This window comes from Vitis riparia, chromosome 6 (assembly GCF_004353265.1).
Source record: "Vitis riparia cultivar Riparia Gloire de Montpellier isolate 1030 chromosome 6, EGFV_Vit.rip_1.0, whole genome shotgun sequence".
NCBI classification, from domain to species: Eukaryota; Viridiplantae; Streptophyta; class Magnoliopsida; order Vitales; family Vitaceae; genus Vitis; species Vitis riparia.
In genome coordinates, this window is record NC_048436.1 from 2,647,901 (window position 1) to 2,668,713 (window position 20,813).

The 20,813-nt window shown below is 34.1% G+C and overlaps 3 protein-coding genes across 3 annotated transcripts; all 3 read right to left on the bottom strand.

Annotated features, from left to right (window-relative positions):
• Positions 1-1,306: 1,306 nt before the first annotated feature.
• Positions 1,307-6,249, bottom strand: LOC117916792. Its single transcript, XM_034832965.1, has 3 exons — positions 5,970-6,249; positions 5,776-5,879; positions 1,307-1,746 (listed from the first exon to the last, which is right to left on the bottom strand). Exons 1-3 carry the CDS (start codon positions 6,119-6,121, stop codon positions 1,715-1,717), a joined length of 288 nt encoding a protein of 95 aa, XP_034688856.1. The 5' UTR covers positions 6,122-6,249; the 3' UTR covers positions 1,307-1,714.
• Positions 6,250-6,864: 615 nt separating this feature from the next.
• On the bottom strand, positions 6,865-12,537 carry LOC117915602 (probable 2-carboxy-D-arabinitol-1-phosphatase). The gene is made up of 9 exons (XM_034831201.1): positions 12,142-12,537; positions 11,625-11,730; positions 11,248-11,464; positions 11,035-11,153; positions 9,398-9,493; positions 8,295-8,348; positions 8,113-8,211; positions 7,885-7,992; positions 6,865-7,467 (listed from the first exon to the last, which is right to left on the bottom strand). Exons 1-9 carry the CDS (start codon positions 12,495-12,497, stop codon positions 7,093-7,095), a joined length of 1,530 nt encoding a protein of 509 aa, XP_034687092.1. The 5' UTR covers positions 12,498-12,537; the 3' UTR covers positions 6,865-7,092.
• Positions 12,538-13,859: 1,322 nt separating this feature from the next.
• LOC117915879 (probable ribosome biogenesis protein RLP24) lies at positions 13,860-20,500 on the bottom strand. The gene is made up of 5 exons (XM_034831619.1): positions 20,394-20,500; positions 18,347-18,459; positions 14,648-14,761; positions 14,386-14,522; positions 13,860-14,289 (listed from the first exon to the last, which is right to left on the bottom strand). The coding sequence occupies exons 2-5, from the start codon at positions 18,425-18,427 to the stop codon at positions 14,115-14,117; spliced, it is 507 nt and encodes a 168-aa protein (XP_034687510.1). The 5' UTR covers positions 18,428-18,459; positions 20,394-20,500; the 3' UTR covers positions 13,860-14,114.
• Between the last annotated feature and the right edge of the window lie 313 nt (positions 20,501-20,813).

Consider the following 20,813-nt stretch of genomic DNA (forward strand, 5'->3'; position numbering starts at 1 on the left):
AGGCCTTCCAGGGTAACAATCTATTCTTGGTTGGCAAGCAATAGTAGTATGACATCCATCACTGCAACCTGTGGTGATATCAGCTCCATGACCTGGTAAAAAGAGTCATAGCCCACTGTTTCATAGATATAGATGGCAGTTGCTGCACACCAACCTATAAATTGCAGGCTGGAGAGAATAAAAGTGTATGATATAAACAAATGAAAAACTGACAGGAGAAGATGTGCATGTTGTGCTGACCTCAACAGATACATATATCAAAGATCTATATAGCTTGTGGATTCTCTAATTCTCAGAGTATGGTAGTTTTAGAATTAGTCAACAAATATTGCTCTGGATGTATGGTTGTTAGGAAAGATAAACAATTTTCCAAGATGATCAAGAGGCACATAACTCTGCTGTGTTAAGAATCTATGATACTAAATGATTCAAGAAACTAACTAATCTTCATTATTCCAAGTCACATACATGCTAATTAGAAGTATTAATAAAAATTCCTAATTGCCCTTTAAGCTTAAACAATTTCTAGTATTTTAAGACATATCTAGGGTGCACTCTAAGACAACTCTGAGGATGACTTGTAAGCAATTTACTTGAAGATGGCGACAAAAATGTACTATGAAAATTAAAAATCATATCAAAAGGCATAACCAAGTAACCTCATTAAAGATTTGATCAGCTTGAAATATTGGTAAATGTAAAATCACAAGACATCTCATCCACTAATAGCATGTGCAATCTCAGTTTTCTTCAAGCCAATCCGATTTAAAAAAGACAAATTAAAATAATGCAGTGCCCTACATCACCATAAATGAATTACCCCTAAGTCAAAGATATTAAATTATACAGCAACTAGGACTTTTATAGCTTTGTTGCTTCTTGCAAGCTGTTAGTAGAAGCCATAAGATTTTTTCTTTTTCTTTTTTTTATTGGAAACGACACAGAGATATATTGATAGAAGCCATAAGATTATGAAAGTGACTCTTTAAATTCCCTTAAGTTTTCTGTCTATGCTCCTTATGTCATCTCAGAGTTAGCTTGCACGTCTAGCATCAATACCATATATCATGCCATATAAACAACAGGAAATGTTGTCGTCCATGAGAATGCTTTCATAATACCATACATTGAAATGTCTGTGTCCTAACAAAAAAGTTATCAAAAAGGATGCACTGTTAATCATACATATTAAAAACCATGTGAAACAATTGCAAATAAAAGAAAGATGTATTTTGTTAGACATTATGTGTCAAGAAGCATGTGAAAAGAGAAGGCTTTTTGGTAATTCTTGTTTCCTGAAAACGAAGTGAAAATTCACACATTTACACAATCTAATCTCATTCTACATTGTAATCATCACAATATCATATTTGGCCCATTACAGCCTCTCATGTTTAATTTTAGTTGTCAACCAGAAGCAAGGCCTCAACAAAGACTTGCTTTCACATGATATTCCTGGGGAACAAAGGGATGACATTATTTCATTCATATCAAAATTAAACAAATTCCTATATAGAGGAGGAGAAATATTCAAGGTATACCATAAGCTTGACACTAAATTGCAGATGGGAAAACAAAATTGAGCAATACACCTTGAAGAGCTGAATTCTCATTTTTCATAAAGAACTAATCACAATTTAATAAAAGAGCCCTCTCGATCTCTTCACAGTGAAAGCACTAATGTGAAGGAGGAGCCCGTTGAGAGCACCCACTGCTAGATGGGACTGAGATAGTTCGCAAATCTACCTGTAATCAAGTGAAAACCAAATTAACATCAGAATCTCATTTCTCCCAGTAACAACAATGAATTTCTTGAGGAGCATAAGATGCCTCCAAACATATAGAAAGGATATAGCTAGTTTTTTTTTTTTTTTTCCTGGTGGAGAAATGCTACTTTTTGTGGCATGTAGTTCTATTCCAGATGGCAAAAATAACTATAACCTAAAAGTTGTCCTGCCCAATACACCCAGAACTCTAGCTGTGTACCAATGGAAGTTGAAATGAAATTTGACGAAGTTAAGGGGAAAATCCCACCAATTAGGTTATGTTTTATCAACTTAATTTGAAAGAAAAATTACCCAGGCCCAACTTAAATCAATTCAATAATCATGGACACCGGATCTTATCAATGCTCATTGGAACAAATCTTAAGATGCAAAACCAGATATTTAATTTCTTGGAGGATAGACAGCAGTAGTACATGCCCGCAGCACCCTGTGAGGTCAGAATACAGTCCAGAGAAAAAAGGCCTGTTTGGCAAGGGAAAACTCTGACATACAAGAAGTATATATTAAGTACCCAAAGAACTCAACTCCACCATGTTGATGAAATCCATACAAGGTGAATTTCATCCCCATATAATCCCTAGACGAAGAGGACAAGGACTTTAGGACAAAATCTCTCAGCTCTGACAGCTACATCTTCTAAAAAAAATTTACAGTTCTATTTCTTCTATATTCACCAAAATAAGCTCAGTGAGACAGTTTTCCACGCTTTTCCACTTCCACTTGCCTACAAATCCTATATGCCTGGCAATGTCTCCTTAACTGGAAAAGGCAACATCCATGAAATATCTAATATGAAAAACAACAAAGTCCAGAAGATTCCAGCTCCTTAACTGGAAAAGGCAACACCTATGAAATATCAGATATGGTAAATAACAAGTCCAGGGGATTCTAGCCACCTTACTATGGATAAGGATGTTGTTAATCATTTCCTCCTATTGACTGCACAAACTAAAATTTTTCTTTTTTTCTTGATAGGCAACTTAGACAAACTACATCAAATAACCTAGATTCTCCTCCCTTTCATCAGCTGATCAATAGCAAGAATCATCTCCCTTTTATAGAATGGTTGTGCTCCAAGTTCTAGAGTGGGGTTGTGGCTGCTGTAGATTGCATCTTTTGTTTTCTCACATGCATACTTCCAGTTTACTGTGTTTGCCACTTGGTCATCTCCTTTTAAGGATTTGCATTCAGAGGAGGGCACACAAGAATATCAAAACATTGAAGCATACCTAAACCCAATCCAATTTCATCTGGCTCAGACTCCTAATTTCTTGACCACTTGGCCACTTGGCCATCTCCATATACCAACTAACCTACAGACTTGCTGCTAAACAGATTTTAAAGAATGGACTCTTGTGCATGTTTTATATGGTTTTTGTCAATACTCAACTAATCCATTTTTGAAGATTAAGTCTCCATGGCTACCATGGATGTAGTCCTGTGAATGCTATAGAAAAAAAAAATGAAACAAGTTCATACCCACAAGACATTTAAAAAACTTATATAGAATTCAAAACACATATAGCCACTCCCTTTATGTCTGATCAATCACCAGCAATTAAGAGATCTAAGTGGATCCAATTTCCAGCTTCAGAATAATATTCCTAAATAACATTACCCTACTTTCTAGAAGCAAGCATTGTTGGATATTTCCAGGACACTGAATTGTTTAGGCAAGCATAATGGCATTTCCATGAATAAAATATCAGATGATTTATGTTGAAAAAATACCAATAACAGAATCTAAACTTTGAAATTGAGATTAGATATTGACACATTACCAGGACACTAGGAAAATAAAAACACAAAACTAAAAAATGATGAACCTTTTGAAGGTGATACAGCTTTAAGAATTTAATGAAAAAATATCAAAAGCTAACACTCATGATGATAGTGGATACTTAAAACCCAATTAATTAGTTAAGTTTGAGAATACAAAAACAGGAAGAAAAAAAAAAGTGAGAACTTTGAAAACTTTTCTTAAAAGTTTAGACGAATGGATAACAAGAAGTTGAAGAAGCATGAAAATGCTAAAAGATTATATATTGGAAATCAATTAAAACTTCTGCAAGTGTTAGACAATTAAGAATATTAAGAAAATGGTAAAACAAGGGAGTTGAAAAGGTCATGAAAATTAAGTATAACACAGAAATTATACACTTGCAAAAACTTGAGAAAATGGTGGTAACAAAGAAGTCCCAAGACACTGCACTGTCTACTATCACTGCTAATGACTGAAAATACCGATATAACCACAACTAGAAGAGGATCATATGTTGAAAGTGGATGTCCCCCTCCTCCCTGGAAGGCAAGCACAGGCAAATTGGGTTGAATTCCCCCTCAGAAATCAAGGCAGGACCTTTTGGGAATAAGTATGAACCCTATTTTAAACATAACTCTAACTCGCTACATGAATAGACATCTAGTAAGATAGAGATTCCTACTATTTGACGAGAACTTGAAGAAAATTAGACTTTGGGGCTCAGAGAACATCATAATTAAGGGATATTTCATGAATATGATGTAATTCAACCGACCATGAATGTCACATATAGCTCTTAGAGATAGTCACATCATTAGGTAGAATAGTGTTTCATGCAGTGATTGCACATTTTCCTGGAATCATGCATCCTGCAGCCATGCCATCATACTCAGTTTTTTTCTCCGATAGAAAGCATTCCTTGTCATTGAAGGGGGGAAAAACAAATTAAAAAATGAAAAAATAGATCATAGCAATAACTGCCTGTTTAGTCAAATATAAGCTTGGATTCACCCTGTCCATCCAGCAAATACTTGAAGGCAAGAACAAAAAAATTTTAACAGAATGACCAGCATAAGAAAATCAGCCCCTGAAATTGAGAAATTCAACCCCCAAAACAGCAAAGAAAGAGACACAAACAGACAGAGTTGGACAAATCCACAAATATCAAATGATCGGATAGAAATGACCCATGAATGACTAAGAAAAAGAAAAAAAGGAAAACCTGAAAAGCAAGATAAATGGTATGGTGATTCAACTCTAAGAGAGTCTTTCCCCTCTTTATATTCCATAGCTTTGACAAAGGATGATTAGGTGATGGATGTTTTGGGATCATCTAGGCAACAAAGGGTATAGGAACTCTCATTTTCAAGGAATCTGGATGATTGGGAGATGTAAAGAGCTGGAGTCTTCCCCTTAAGGCTTCAAGGTAAGGCTGCGAGAAGGGCTAAGGAAGACAGACAGGTAAATTTTAGTCAAATCCTTCTATACTTTTCTGGGCAGGAAAGAGTGAAAGCATTCCTATGATGGCAATTTGGAACTCGATGGTTCCCACTAAAGTAGATTTTTTTTGCATGTGAAGCTTCTTGGGGAAAAATTTTGAATTTGGATCAGTTGCAAAGAAGAGGATGGTCTTTGGTGGACTGATGCTTTCTCTGTACGGAAGATGAAGAGTCAATCCATCACATTCTTTTGCATTGTGCCTGAACTAGAGGCTCATGGAATTTGGTTTTCCTAGTTTGGGATTGCACTGGTAATGTCAAGTCTGGTAAGAGAAACCCTTTAAGGGTGGGCATTGTTCTTTTATGGATAACACTCATAGGAGAGTATGGAGGGTTATCCTAACGTGTGTGTTTTCACCCTTCCAAAAGGAGAGGAACAGGAGATCTTTTGAAAACAAAAAAATGTCTGATCATGCACTAAAATTCAGATTTCTTCATAATCTTTTGTTAAGGGTTAGGATGTCTATAGATGGGGTTCCCTAACCAGGTTAGATTTTATAGATTGGTTAGGATATTCTTGAAGGAACGGTTGTTTTTGTTGCCCTTTCTTTTGAGCTTTGTTTCTTGGCGCCCTTTCTATATGATGTACTTTGAAGCGCTGCTAATGTAATTATTTTGTTTGTCTATAAAAAAAAAATCCTCAACTTACATTTACTCTATTTATTCATCTAATATCTATTGCATCCCTACCAATTAGCAAATGAATAGAGAGAGAAAGGGGGAGAACCTTGAATGGAAGTTGTGGGTTCCGCGGGGAGATTGGAGACAAGGCAAGCCGATGCGATTGCGCTGTGAACGGGAAGGAGAGAGCTCAATTGTCGTGGCAGCCACCTTACAAGAACCAAAAGGCTATGATGAGTTAAGATGATTATATAAAAAGATTTAGAATTGGTTCAAAAAAAAAAAAAAAAGGAAGCAAACCTTGAAGGGGAGGAAGGGCGAGGAGAGGATACTGGAGTGTGACGAAGCATGAAATTGGGGGAAATGGAAGGGGACGAGGCTGTGGAGTTTCTACTGATTCTCCGTATGCTTCGCAGAAATGTGGATCTTCCACCACCGATTGACGCTGCCATCTCTCTCTTTTGCTCTTGCTCGCTTGCAAGCCCTAAAACCTCTGTAAAACCCTCCTGAAGTCCTTTTGGGGGCCCAACAAAGCCTCCGTACGCCTTCAATGATTTACTGATTTAGCAGCCAATCCATTTTGTGGGTTCAAAGTTATTAGTAGTCTCCAGGCTCTCCTCATGAAACAAGTAAAAAGGTGAGGGCTTGTTTGAGATATGTTTTTTAGAACTGTTTTATGTTTTTCAAAATAAAAAATACAGAAAATACAATTGACAATCAACAACGATTTTCTATTTTTTATTGTCAATCGTGTTTTTTGTATTTTTATTTTTAATAATAAAAAATATAATATTTTCAGATAATATATTTTAATTATTTTTTATTATTTTTACTTATTTTTTGAAGACTATTTTAAGAAATAATTATATAAACATATAAAATGATTAAAAATAAAACACTAGTTATAGAATTTATTTTAAAATATGTTTAAAAATATTAAAAACGATTAAGTTTTCAAATAGACTTTTGTTTTACAAAATTCAAAAAGCGGTTTTCAAATTTATTTTTTAAAACAGTTATAAGACAAACCGTAAACTTTGTGGGTAACTCTATGCATTTCTTTCCCCTCTTTCTCTGCTTTCCTTTTTTAACTTCATATTTTATTTTCTAACACTTACATTTTATTATAAAATATAATTTCTAAAAGAGAACTCTCGCATGTACATGGCCCACAGATATTGACAAGAGACAATGATAAGAGGAAGAAAAAAAAAAAGATTTGTATTTTTCCATTTAGGACGAACATTTCATTTCACAGCCCACCTGAAGATTCCTATTAATGGAAGGTATATCTTCCGAACAGCTATATACATAGTTACAGTTTACAAACTTCTTGCAGGTTTTTTTTCCTTTTTTAATTTTGTAAGGAGAAAATAGCCATCTCCCCATGGCAGCGCACTTTATGTAGTGGACCAGGTTGCAGCTAAAACTCTTCATCATCAGATGTTGATCGCGTGATGGGTATTGACCATCTTCCCAAATGGGCAGTGTAATTTATGCACCGGACCACGCCTCTACCGCCAGGCCCATCAGGGAAATCAAGGACACTGATGCTGCCTGCATCAAGATGAAATGACCCCATCCATTCCTTGGTCAGATTTAGACACCGCCCCATGAGTGCAATGTGAACTGCCGGATGGCCAACTACTACAACAACTTTTTGTTGCTCGGATTCATCAGAGAGTTCTTCCAATATAGATTCCCAGGTCTTCCCTGATTGATCCCACAATGCTGTCATTACTCCATCGTTGAATCCCTTGATCCAACCAGGCTGATTTTGTGGGACCTTGGTGGCTTCCTGTGATGGAGAAATAATAGACACACTCAGGCAAACACTTAAGATAACAGAGTAGTTAGTTCAGCTAGCCCCATGAACTCATTTGTCATTGTAAATAGAGCAAAGTGGAAACAGGTATAGACACTTTCAAGATGCAATTCTCTAAAATCTAGCATGCTGGGTTCTAATCTTCCAGATGAACACAATTTTGGTCATTTTAAACTCTAAGGCTAGTTGTGTCAAGAAAAAATTTAATTCATTTTCTTTTAGTTCATGCCCCATTTAGTTTCCAGAGAAACATGGAGAAAACTAATTGAAAATCATGACAATAATTATGTAAATTGTAATAAGATCCTAAGTTCTTTTATGTTGTATCTTTCCTCAGCAACTAAATAAAGCATGAGGAAAATCTCAAATATTTAATATTTAGATACTTGCCTGTTTTGATTGCCCAAGGATTTTTTCAAGATCAAGGTCCTGCATTTGCTTCATCTCAACATAGCGAGGCACACAATCAGCCCCCAAGCAATCTGCAGCTTCTTGCACCTATAAGCAAGTCAACCAGTTGGAATAAGTAGGGAGCTCTGCAGTGGAATTTGATACTCATTTCAACAGAAAGAATATGAATTGTTATATGATGATCAAGAACATTGAGGATGATCTTACTCTGGAGATGGTTGTGGCTGTCTCAACAGAGGCGATCTTAGGGCTGCTAATTATGCAGCTCACCTTCAAATCAAGAAGTAGCTCTGCAGTTTTTTGGGCCTGTTGTGTTTGCGCACAAGAAAATCAGATCATATTCCTTTTTAACCAAACAATACAATATGCAAATGATATAGATGTTGTACCTGTATTAACCCAAGCATGTTCATTGGTTGGTCCCCTAAATTAGGAAAACTGACCTGTTGAACATTAACGATGATGTTTAAAGCACTGGGATTTGAAAAAATAAATAAACCAAAGGGCTGCAGAATAATTAAGGAGACTGTCAAGCAGTTCAAATATGACTTTGTGAGCATTTCACTGTCTAGCAGGCATGTTGAACAGCTATTTTACTATATATGCTTGGCAGTTTTAAGGTAAATTAGGATTCCAGGAAAAATAAATAAAAATATTTGTATAAATCACCAGACCTGATAACACACACATTCACACCCACACACACATGCTTGGCATTTCCTTCTATAGGCATGTATGTCAGATATGATGAGTCATAAGAGTGTAAATAAGATTAACTGATCATTTCTAAAATTTCATACAACTATTCCATTGTTTATCAAGACTGCCTTAAGTCTTGGGCAGTTCCAAACTTCACTTGTACATACACTGGTAACTTTGGATGTTAAAATACTTTATGCACCTTGCATCTATTGTATCATAAAATTTCTTAATTTGCACAACTATTCTTTGTGGTTTCCCTTTCTTCCTTTTGGATTTTGAAGGTTTATTAATAAGGTATTTCTCCTTCCATGCTCACAACTATACTATCAGCACAATTCAAGGGTCATTCTCTCAAATCAGGTTCAGTCCTTGAACATCCAAACAACAGTTAAACCAAAATTCAGGGAAAATAAACTACAATCACCCATCAATTTTTGAGTTTAGGAAGAAGATAACTGCAAAGATGATTCCTGAAAGTGCTATCTCCAGAAACTTGCATATCTCTGCACTAGGTATTGCAATGTATAATGTATGGTTCTACAATCCATCATGCTATTTCCGTCCTCAATAATATTTGTGTTGATCAAACAGCATAAACTACAACACCACTTGTAGGTAAAAATTTCAACAAATGCAAACAGAAATGAAAGAAACATAAAGTGTTGTTTCTTTGTTAATTTCCCTAGATAATCCAACCAGTCACATCTGATCAAACAAGTGAACTGAAGAAGATGAATAACAATGAAATATAAACAAAATCAATGTCATATCTGTGTCACCCTTTCCATACCTCTGTATTAGCCTGTGATCCATGACAGACAAGTATGATACGCTTACTGGTTTTTCTGCCTGCAGAACTTCCACCAGCAACAGGTGAACTAGGGGTCTGCATCAATGGTTCAAAGCCAATTATATGACAACAAAATTAGTCCACAAAATACACACAAGGAAAAAATGCAGAGCCACTTAAACAACTTAAAGACAATAAATGACATTCGTAATTACAAAGAAAGAATAATATGTTCTGGTGATTCACATGTTCAACTTATAGCTGGTACACTGATTGTGTTTAAACTGTAGAATATTTGAAATAAATCATTTGGTATATGAACATTTGAAATAAATGATTTGTTATACTCCAGAAAAATGATCTTCTTGGAAAATTGATATCTAGAATGAGTCACCCAAATTATTATTTATTGGATTCTACTTGATGGTTAGAAAGATACAAAAACACACAAGATGAACTAGATCCTAATCCTTTCATTTTTTTTTATAAACTGATTGCAATAATAGACGTGAAGCTTATTTTTGTAAAACATGATTTAAGCAAGACACAATCGTGTATCATATATTTTAAAGGTTCCTGATCTAGAGGCACCATTTTAAACTTGTTTCCCTGAAATCTAAGTTTCTCATCTGGATAAAGCTCAATACAACGCCCAATGTATAGTGTTTAAGACTTAGATACTCTAAGACACACTACTGAAGCTTCCAATGATCAAATATTACATATCCCATAGACTTACAAGAAATTTCAAAATGTTTGAGAAAAAAGTTGTATGCACTGAAAACTTAAAAGACCACCCACTCAAGACCAATTAACAATTGATTTGGCCAATACAGTAGTCTGCCAATTAGCCTGGTTAAACTGCATGCTCTGAAATATCAACCTGGTTGGAATAAAATTAGGTGTTTAAAACCTTAATGAATCAATCTATTTTTCGAAGTAGAAATATTAATAATGGTTCTGATATAATGAACAATATGACCTTAGGTAAATCTGAATGATGAAAAAGGACTGATGTAATACAGCTCTTTTTGAATAATCAACAATATCAATTTGACAGACATATGTGATGTGGAAGACAAAAAAACCTACCAATTAAGGGTGGAAAACATTTTAGATTTTTTCTCCTTTCTGTTTTGATGGTTGGAAATTGGACAAGGTTTTGTTTGAGTTGTTGTAAGTGTTTATGTGCACTTTCATTCTCCATGCATTCTAAGCCAATAAGCCAGCTAAGAAAGAAAGGACCCTAAAGTGATTGCCAGGAATCACATTATCCCCAAATAAGCACCCCACAAAAATAATAAAATAAACCACAATTCAGTACAACTGTTTTGAGATGACTTCCATTCAATTGCTCTGGTCAAACTTGGACACAGTTTTGGCAGACAAGCAAAGAGAGACCCTGAAGCAACGAAGGCATCAGAAATTCCAACTTTAAAAAATAAAATAAAATGAAACAACAAAGACAAACAAATAAATAAAGCAGATGTTGAATCATGTCATCCTTTTCGAGTTCATACCCAGGAGAATTTATCCTAAAATCATTGACATGGCCCAGACATAAAGACAACCAAGCAACCAAGTAAAAATAGTGTAAAAATTTGCATATTAAAGTTTCTATGCATTAAACCATATACCTGATTTAAACGATTAAGACAAATATATGGAGGCCCACCATCAGCTTGTGGAGCGAAATCCAGCACACTTGCACCGCAATTGCTCTGGAGTAAAATCCTGAAATACTCTGTTCCTAGACCTAATTGCCAGAAAGAAAAGGGAAAAAAAACTACATTGAAAATGGCAATTCACATAATAAAGCACCAAGTTAACAATAAGATGGGAAACAATACCAATTGCTGTTGCAACGAGAGCCTGATTAACGGCATTGTGAGCAACCACAAGAACAGACTTGCTTTCATGAGTGAGGATCTTAGTCCAGCAGCATCTAGCACGTGCCCACAACTCCCTCACTGGATAATGGTCATCAATATTGAAATTGGCAGCATCCATCTGCCATTGATGAAAAGCCGCACCAAATTTTGCTTTTCCCTCATGCTTTAAGAGGCCCTGAAGCCAATCAAATCACAACCATTTGTCTAAGATATTATTTCCATCTATTTGTCTATTTAACATTGAAGCATATTAAAAAATACAAATAAAAAGAGAGAAAGAAGAAGAGAAAAATGCCTTCCTATAAAACAACACAACAGTAAGAAACCAAACTAACTTGAAATGAATAAAGATCGATTTCCCGCAGGTCAGAGTCTGTAATGATCCCCTCCTTGCGGGTACCCCATATAATTTCAGCTGTTCTCTTCGATCTAGTCAGGGGGCTGAAGCAAAAAAAAAAAAACAAAAACAAAAACATTGCTGCTCTAGTTAAGAGACTAAGAATCTAAAAAGGCAAACAACTGAGCTGCACTTGAGAAGCCATCAGGGATTAAATTTCATTGACAAAGAAAATATCTACAATCTATGGCATGTGTTTTGAACCTCCAAACGCAAATTCAGAGAAATTAAAATTAGATAAGCATTCCAAATTCCATCAAGAAAATTCAAATAAAATTAGAGACATAGACAGCCGGAAGCAACTTTTGACCTAACTACTCTTTTCAAGTTCTAAATAACAATTCCGAAATGGAATTTCAGAGAAACAAAACAAAAGGCGTGTTTAATTGGAACTTGTAGATTACTTTCCTTAATTTCAGAAAAGGAAATATTAGAAAATGGAAAGAAAAATAAACCTGGAGAAACACACATCGAAGGCATCGTCAACGAGCATCTGGCGAGAGGTCTCGGCCTGAGCCTCACCTTTCTGAGTGAGAACAGAGAAATTGGAGCTCCCTTGGATCCTACCTTCCTCATTCCACGTGCTCTGCCCGTGCCTCACCAGCACCACCCTCTTCGCAACCTTGATTGGAGGGAAGGGAGTGGAGGCGTAGAGCTGCGAGCTCAGTCCTCCCTGTTCCTTGGATTCCGGCGTAGACTCGTGGATCTCTTGGAGGCTCGAAGAAGATCGGACTGTGATGGAGCTAGGGTGGGGTCTGGTGTATGTGGAGAAGCATCTGTGGAGAAGAAGATGGGGTGCTGCGCAAAACATTTGGGAGTGTTTTTTTTTTTTTTTTGTCTTCTCGTTGTTTTCGCGCTAAAATCAGGTCGGGGGTTTTTGTGTGGTGACCGTTGCTTCTGCTATCAGCTACCTGCTGTGCATGCTATTTCTGTTTCCAAAACGGAAGGGAAAATTTAAAGGCATAGTTAATTATTATGATTCTAAACTTGTTTTACTTGAAATATTTTAGTTTATTTTTTACAAAATAAATTTGTCTTATTTTATTTTAGCACAAATCTTTTTGGTTCTTAAAAAGAAATAATTTGAGAAGGTTCAATAGTTCAAAATGAATTTCTAAATTGACAGATTTATCAACATCAAATTCGTAAAAAGAACCAAATTCTTGTTGGCAATTGTGTATGAACAAAAAAATAATTATGAAAAGCCTTTTTCTTTTTTATATTCTCCGGATGTCCATAATTAATTGTATTGCATTCCTATACATAAATATGTATATTGTGAAGAAAATTATTTGACTTTACTTTTTCTTTATTTTTCAATCTAAATTGGAGTGGTGTGACAGTTTTAAAATATAATTGTACAAATATGAAAAATTATATTATAATAAAAGTTATTTTGAAACAAATATTTAAAAAATATAAAAAAAATGAAAATATTTTAAATTTTCAAACAAATTTTTACTTTAAAAAACATTATTAAATATACCAAATTATCATATATATATATATACCCTTCTTTAACAAAATAATCTTAATATATTTATTATTTCTTATATCACTTTTTAGAGATTTTACTAACGTTTTTATGAGTTTTTTTTATCATTTTTCATCTCATAGATATTTTGTACGAAATTTTTACTAATACTTTTTTTATGATACTTTCTAATATATTCACAAAATTTTCACTATTGTTTTCTGATATATCTATAAAATCGAATAAGCAACGTATAAATCAAAATTTATATTTTTCATCCTTGATTGCAATATAGTTTACTTCTACATTGACGTATAGATGGAGAAAGCCTGTGTGCCATTTGCACATTTTAAAGGTAGATTATAGGTATCAACCCATCCTGAAACAAAAGTTACCATATAATCTAATGTGTCATTTAGTTTTATATATGGATAAAGAAGCATATTTTTTTAAGGTTCTAAGTTTATAAAAACGTGAAGGAATAATTTATCAATAGTACATGTTTATTGTCTACAGAAAAGACATCTCTGAGACGTTTGAATATAGGGTTCATCACATCTACTATTTTGATTATCATCACTCTCCCAACAATACTCTGGAGGATCTACTCTCCTCTCCGACAAGCCAAATTCAATGCTCAAACAATACTCATTAATCCATTTCATAAGCAAGATGGACTCCATTAGAAACACCAACCCATTGAAGAAAATTGCTGCACGAGATTTGATTCAATATAATTTAAAATTACAATTCATGTTCAAACCACAGTTTTCCAATATTCCACAAACAGAAAAAATCAGTAGCTATCTCATCATCAACTGTGAAAAGAAAACAAGATCATGAGCTTTTGTAGACACCAATAAAACTATTCCAGTTCCTCCCATTACGATCTTGGAGCTCCAAAACCATCCAAACACAAAAATATAAACGCAACAAAATTGCCCAGTAGTGAAATCACTCTTCCATGGCATGATTTTCCTCTGATTGTTGTTGGGAAACCTTGACTTTGATCTTGGGCAAGGTGAGAGATGGCTCTTGCTGAAGCACAGCAGGAGCTTTGACCATGTGGATGCTCTGCTCCAACTCTTTTGCTGCTTCCCTCTGCTCCTTGGCCTTCTTGCCCTTCATTCTGCCGAAAAAATTCAATGAATGTTACTAGGATTTAAGGATACATATTACCTCATGATGCTCTCTGAAATAAACGACAAGGAAGAGAAAGAAAAACCTGAGCGCATGGTGTCTGGCCTCTCTATCAACTCTGACTTTATCAATCTTCTTAATAGCCTTCAGAGTATTCTCAGCAACATTCCTATCATATCTCTCTGGCCTATTTCGCTTTCTCTCAAACTCAAAGGTTGAATCCTTTAAAAAGGAATAAGACAGACCCAGAAAAAACATGAACTCGCATTAGTTTTTCTTGGCTATAATTACAGGAATATAAATGGGACTGTTTCAGGAAAAGGTTAATTGAAGATTAGTTTGTGTACCTGAGTCATGTCTTTGCAGTGCAACCGCCGATAGGCCTTGGTCCATTTTACTTTACGAGGATTCCGCTTCATCTTGAAGTTCTTGTGGCATTTGGATCGACAGAACCGAAAAATCTGCAGATTGATTACCATCAGGAACTTGAGCTATGAGCAATAAAGAAACGATTGCAAGCAGTGATTAATGCATTCCTAACTTGATTTGATAACATGGGAGAGCAGAGCAATACTCCAATACCAGATAATCTAATTCAATAGATATTAGGAACCTAAATTTTTTTTTTTTTTTTATTTAAAAAACACACATTATTGATATTTTACAGTAACATAAGAAACAAAATGATTGTAAATTGATACTGTGGTGCATCCCTGTTGCTTAAATAAAGAGCCGGCTGACCCAACTAGAACTTGGATCAGTTTAGTTTGGTCCTTCTTAATTACAATCCAAATGGAGAAGGCAAGAACTTCCAACAAAATAATTCGGCTCAATCACCAACAAAGATGTCTTTACATGATGAATATTTATGCGGTACAAGGTACTTGATATTAGGCACTATGGTACCATTTACCAAACTTTTAAAGAAAGGGAATCTGAATGAGAAGGATAGGGAATGGAAGAAATCAGAATCACAATCCGGAATTTTACTGATGTGTTTACAAAACTATTACGAAAGGAAATAAGAATGAAATTGATTCTTTTTAAGTGTTTACTAGCTGTGAAGGAAATGTATGATTTTACTATAATGTCCTTATATATAAAAAATTTCCGCTTTGTGATTGTAGAGAAAAGGACACTTTAAATGGATGTAAAAAGGAATAGAACTCATTTCTTAAACTTACTATGTTTTTCTTAAATGATTTTGTGTGATTAAATGGACTTTAGATAAATAAAAAATTTTAAAAAAAATAAAAACTTTCTCTACTTGTTTTATAACTACTATCAAAATTAAAGATATTTAATTTATTTTTCTTTTTTATTAATAAAAATTATTCAAGTCACAAAAAAATTATTAAAATATTTATAAAGTTCATCTTGCATTGAAAAATTTAAAACTTAGTGAACCTCATTAGTCCAGAAAATACTACATTTATTTCATCAAATCAACTTCAAAGGGAAGAAATTGCTTATTAAAACAAATTTATGCCAATAAATATTATCCTATCAAGAAAAAGTCAAAAAATTATGAGAAATGACTCGATAATCTTGATACTTTTAGAAAAAATTTCTAATTACTTTTTACTATGGAACTCTTTTAAAATTTTAAGATATTCAATTTCTTTGTCTCTTTTTTTAAATATCTTAAATTAATAAAAATTATTGGAAGCAAAAAAAATTGCTCATTCCCCTAGCTATTTTAATTTTTAATTTTTTGAAAGGTTTAATAAAAATATCATAAAAGTATCATTTTTTATTGAAAATTATTTGATAGTTTAAGAAGCATTTTTTTTTTATTGAAATATGTTTTTTTTATAGGTCAAATTTTGACCCCATTGGGACTTGAACTTGAAACCTCCCACAATCCCTCCCCATCCCTATTACCATTTGAGCAAGGCCTCAAGGGCAATATGATATGTAATATTTTACAATTAATTAAACTGCATAATTTAGGATAAGCATAATTCAAAGAATATATGTACACATTTTTTTTTTATAGATATAATTCAAAGAATATATGTACACATTAATTGATACAAGATAAAACAATAGGCTAAGGGCAAAAAAGGGCAACATTTAGCCCAATATTCATTTCCTAAAGAAAATGAATAAGTTTAGGGTTGAGATGAAGCAAATCCATCTCCCTCCTAAATTGGGTTAGACTGTATATTGAGGATGGTTCTTTATCGTTGTTAGACTTTGTGGATTGGGTAGGCTCTTGGTAGGGCACAGTAGCAAGTTTTTGTGTCTTCACGCCTTCTTTTATTCTTTGTATAAGCATGTATACTTTCTTTCTTTTAATACAATTCTTATTTACCTATAAAAAAAAAATGAAGCAAATCCATTCTCCATTTTGGAGAAATGAGTTTTCTTAAAAGTAGGACCTACATTGAGGTTGATTCCAAGCAAGTTTCAAGGTATCATCGAGTTCAATATCCAATACCATCTTAAACAAAGACTCAGCCACGAATCAATTAAACTCAGTGGATTCGGTCAAGATTTCGAGTTGACTTGGGCAAATCATCTTAATTGCCAAAAAATTCTTGGGTTCAACTCAAAAATCAAGTTTTTCCTTTCCTTCCAAATCATAGCAAAAGAACACAATACAACAGTCAAAACTGAGAAATCTCTAAAAAATCAGTGATTCTCTTTAAAAGGAAAAGTTTTTCATAATCCATGATTGAAGACCCATGATGAAAAAGACAACACCAATGAAGCTTTGAAAAAATTTTCAATTCCCATGGCTGTTTTGCGGTGTATAAAAAGAGGAGATTGAGGGCCTTTCATCGCTAACCTTGCAATAAATGTACTACAGTGCCTTCTTGTCAACAGTGTCATTGTGGTGACAAGTGAGAAATATCAGGTCCCTTGTCCTCCATTGACAACAATCCTAAGTGTTGGTCTTTTATCTCTCTCCACTTTGTTGTGTGCTACAAAGGAAGCCGGGTTTGAGAATTGGGGACTTGATTACACGGGAGTAATGTATTCTCTTATTGTTTTAAATGCTAATATATGTGATATGAATTGTATGGTAATAATGTGTTATTTTATTGTTTTAAATGTTAATGTGATATAAATTGTAACTTTTCAGTTTTTTGTATTTGAGTTTTATAATTAAACAGTTGGGTTTATTTTCCATTTCAATATTAAAAATTCTCTAAACAATTCTACTTTTCATAACATTTTATTTTATTAATTTTTTAAACTTATTTAATTGTTTTTTTTGACAATTTTTATAATTTTTAAAATTTTTATTTATCTTATTTCATATATCATCCAATACCAAATCAAGATGTTGAGACCAATATCCCTCGAGACCCTCCAAGTCAATGACTGCAACCATGACTTTGAACCATGTTTCCAAGCGTAAACACTTGGGCTATATTTGGTTCTTGGAAAATTTGAGGGGAAATGCGTGAGAAAGAAAATAAAGAAGCACAGTAAAAGCAAAAAAAAAAGTAAAAGAAAATAAAAAATAGATATAAAGTCAATAAATTATTTTTATAGACTACTTCAAACTCATTTCACTTATTTTAACTCTTCCATACAAAGATTAAATAATTTTAAAATACATAAGTTTATAACTAATTTTAATTACATTTAATTTTGTTTTGTATTTTTTATAGCAAAACCAAATATAAGAAAATAATTTTCCTTAACACTTTTTTCCCTTAATACTTTCTTAGAATCAAACAGTGTTAGAATCGCAGGAAAGGGGATGACTCCCTTTCCTCTTATTCCTCAAGAATGAAGTAAACATGCCATTAAAATAGGATTTAGGATGCAAGGATTCCTTGAGTCAGATTTGAGTTGGGATGCATTATGGACCAGTTGTAGACTTATGTTAAAATTGTTACCAAGCTAATTGTATGGACTCTCACTTCAGTTCAACTCCAGTCTCTGCTGTCTAACATGAACTGTGAACCCTAGTTAAGAAACTTTTAATTGTACCAACATACAACATTTAGATAATAGTACACTAGTCTATGGCAATAACATAGATCTTAGTACTCATGGAGAAACTAGAAAAGAAAGAGGCAATTTACCTTTGCATCATTCCGAACAAACTGAATACCATGCCCTGGATATACGGTAGAGGAACAGAACCAGCATTTCTCCAATCTCATTATGCTTCTGTCTTAGAAGGAACCCCTATTTTCTGCCAATAAAGAAAAATTACATCATTCAGAAGGATAGCCAAAAAACAAAGTAAGAACACGATTACCAAAAAAATGTCCAAAGCCAAGTATATTTCTTTAATCAACATTAATATCTAAATGTTTTTCCTAGTGTAAACAAAAATGCCCCAACCACAATTGCTACTCGAATCCAGTTAGCCAAATAACTTCAGGCATCATCAGTTGTAATAGAATTTCATCAGCAGTAACATTATGTTATCCATGTTCACCTAAACAAGATGTTTAATCCATATATACATCAAAAAAGACCCCACCCCTCGATGCACCCAGTAGATTTCATGCTTCTACTGCTTAAAAATTAACAAGATCATTTTAAAAGTACCTGCATGCAATGTGAAAGAGAACAAAAACAGACCAGAGCTTAACCAGTTTTAGAACTACTATAATTACATGACTGTTCACTATGCCAAAGAATACGCAGTTCATTAGAATATCCATGCTTTCTTCAAGCACAGCTGCACATCTTGCCACCCTGCAGCCTTTACATCTTCCTAAAGGCTTCCAAAAATTACTCATATCCCTCCCTTAGCTCCTACCTCTGATAGGTCTACTTCTTTTATTCTAGATGATGGTCATTAATGCACTATTATGAAAAGAAAAACCAGTATACTGCCCAAATCCTTCACTTGTCCATTGACCATTATGTCCAAAATTTATTTTTGGCTGCTTATTTTAATTGACTCAATTCCTTCCTGTGACATTTTCTATACACTTTTTTGGGAACTCCAAAGATTTCAACATGAGAAGATGATCAAAGGAGGGTGTGAACAAAATGAACTCTTATCATCTTGACTATGATTCAAGATGTGCTTTTGCAAGTCTCCATTCCAATGTCTCTGCAGAGCAATGACAATGGGATGGCACTATTGTCAGGACCATCCCTCTCAGCAATCCGTTGATTTGCTGGATCCAACAACAACAATCACATTCTATCTGTTTTCAGTGCCAGGCATGCAAACTCAGCAATATCAGAAAACTTACTTCTATCTAGGACATGTAATTGTGGATCAAGTCCAAATGATTCTATTCCAATATTTGGGATCCAGGAAAAGATAAAGGCATGTTTAATAATTTTCAACCCATTACATCTGTTTATATATATATATATATATATATATATGGGTAAAAAACACCGAAACCTCTGCTTAATTTGTTTGTCTCTAAATCATTCCATGAAAAGAAATTTCTGTTGGCAGTTCTACTTATACTTCACATCCTGCCAATGATCCTAACAATGTTAAAATTGAACTTCAAATATATTATGCTTCCCACGATGATATTTATCAAACTTCATGCTATTGATAAAACATAATCAAATGGCTTCCCAGGCATAAAAAGCAACCTAAGATAAGAGTTCCTGAAGCTGCGATGATTGACACTAAAATTGCCAATGATTTATAGGAAGACATTTGGAAAAACACAATAATGAAAGCCCTTGCTAATCTTCTGCATTAAAGCAAAACCCATAACTTTCTTCCCTAATTAATTAAAACACTAACAAGAACCTCTTTAAACCCCAATTTTCTTCAGTAGTAGTTGGTGGAGTTCTTCAAAACCAACAGAACAACCAACCGTAAAGGCATTCCTAATAATGGGCACGAGTAATCCTCACGAACACCATATATATACATATAGCTAACAGCAGATTTGACTAGTCAATTATAAAACCCAAAATAGATAGCATAAGAAAACATATGTATAAATATTTTCATCCTATTCTGTAAAGAACCCACAAAGGGATGGAGTCACAGAATCATTGTAGTCATCAAAATATATGAATTTTTTTCTGAAAGCAACAACACCCAAATCAATATTTGCTTTTCCCATATAAAAATCAAAGAAAATCCAATTAGAACATATAATTGCCACGAAAATCATAAACCCTGAGAGTTACCTGGCTTCCTCGATGCCTTCCCTATGCTGTGAATGGTGGCCAAAAGGGTTTAGCAGAGACAGCGTCTTAGACTCTTTTGAGTCTTGCTGCAGAACCAGGGCTGCAACTGTTGGGCCGGGCCGGTTTGCATTTAAAGAAGCCCAACCGACCTCTAGCCGCATTTTCCTTACACGTTTCCTTTACATCGTCTTTCCTCGTACTTTTTCTTTCTATTTTCTTTAACCTGTATTTTCCCTTTCCTAAGAACCAAACATTAGCATTAGAAAATAATGATATTCTTACATTCGAAAGAAATATTTAAAAAATAAAAATTAAAAATAGGTACCGGTTACTGGAGTAGCAGAGCTGAGTCTTTAATTGTGAGGCTGCTCTCACACCCACCCAAGGACTCTAAGGTCATGTCTGCCATAACTCCCAGTA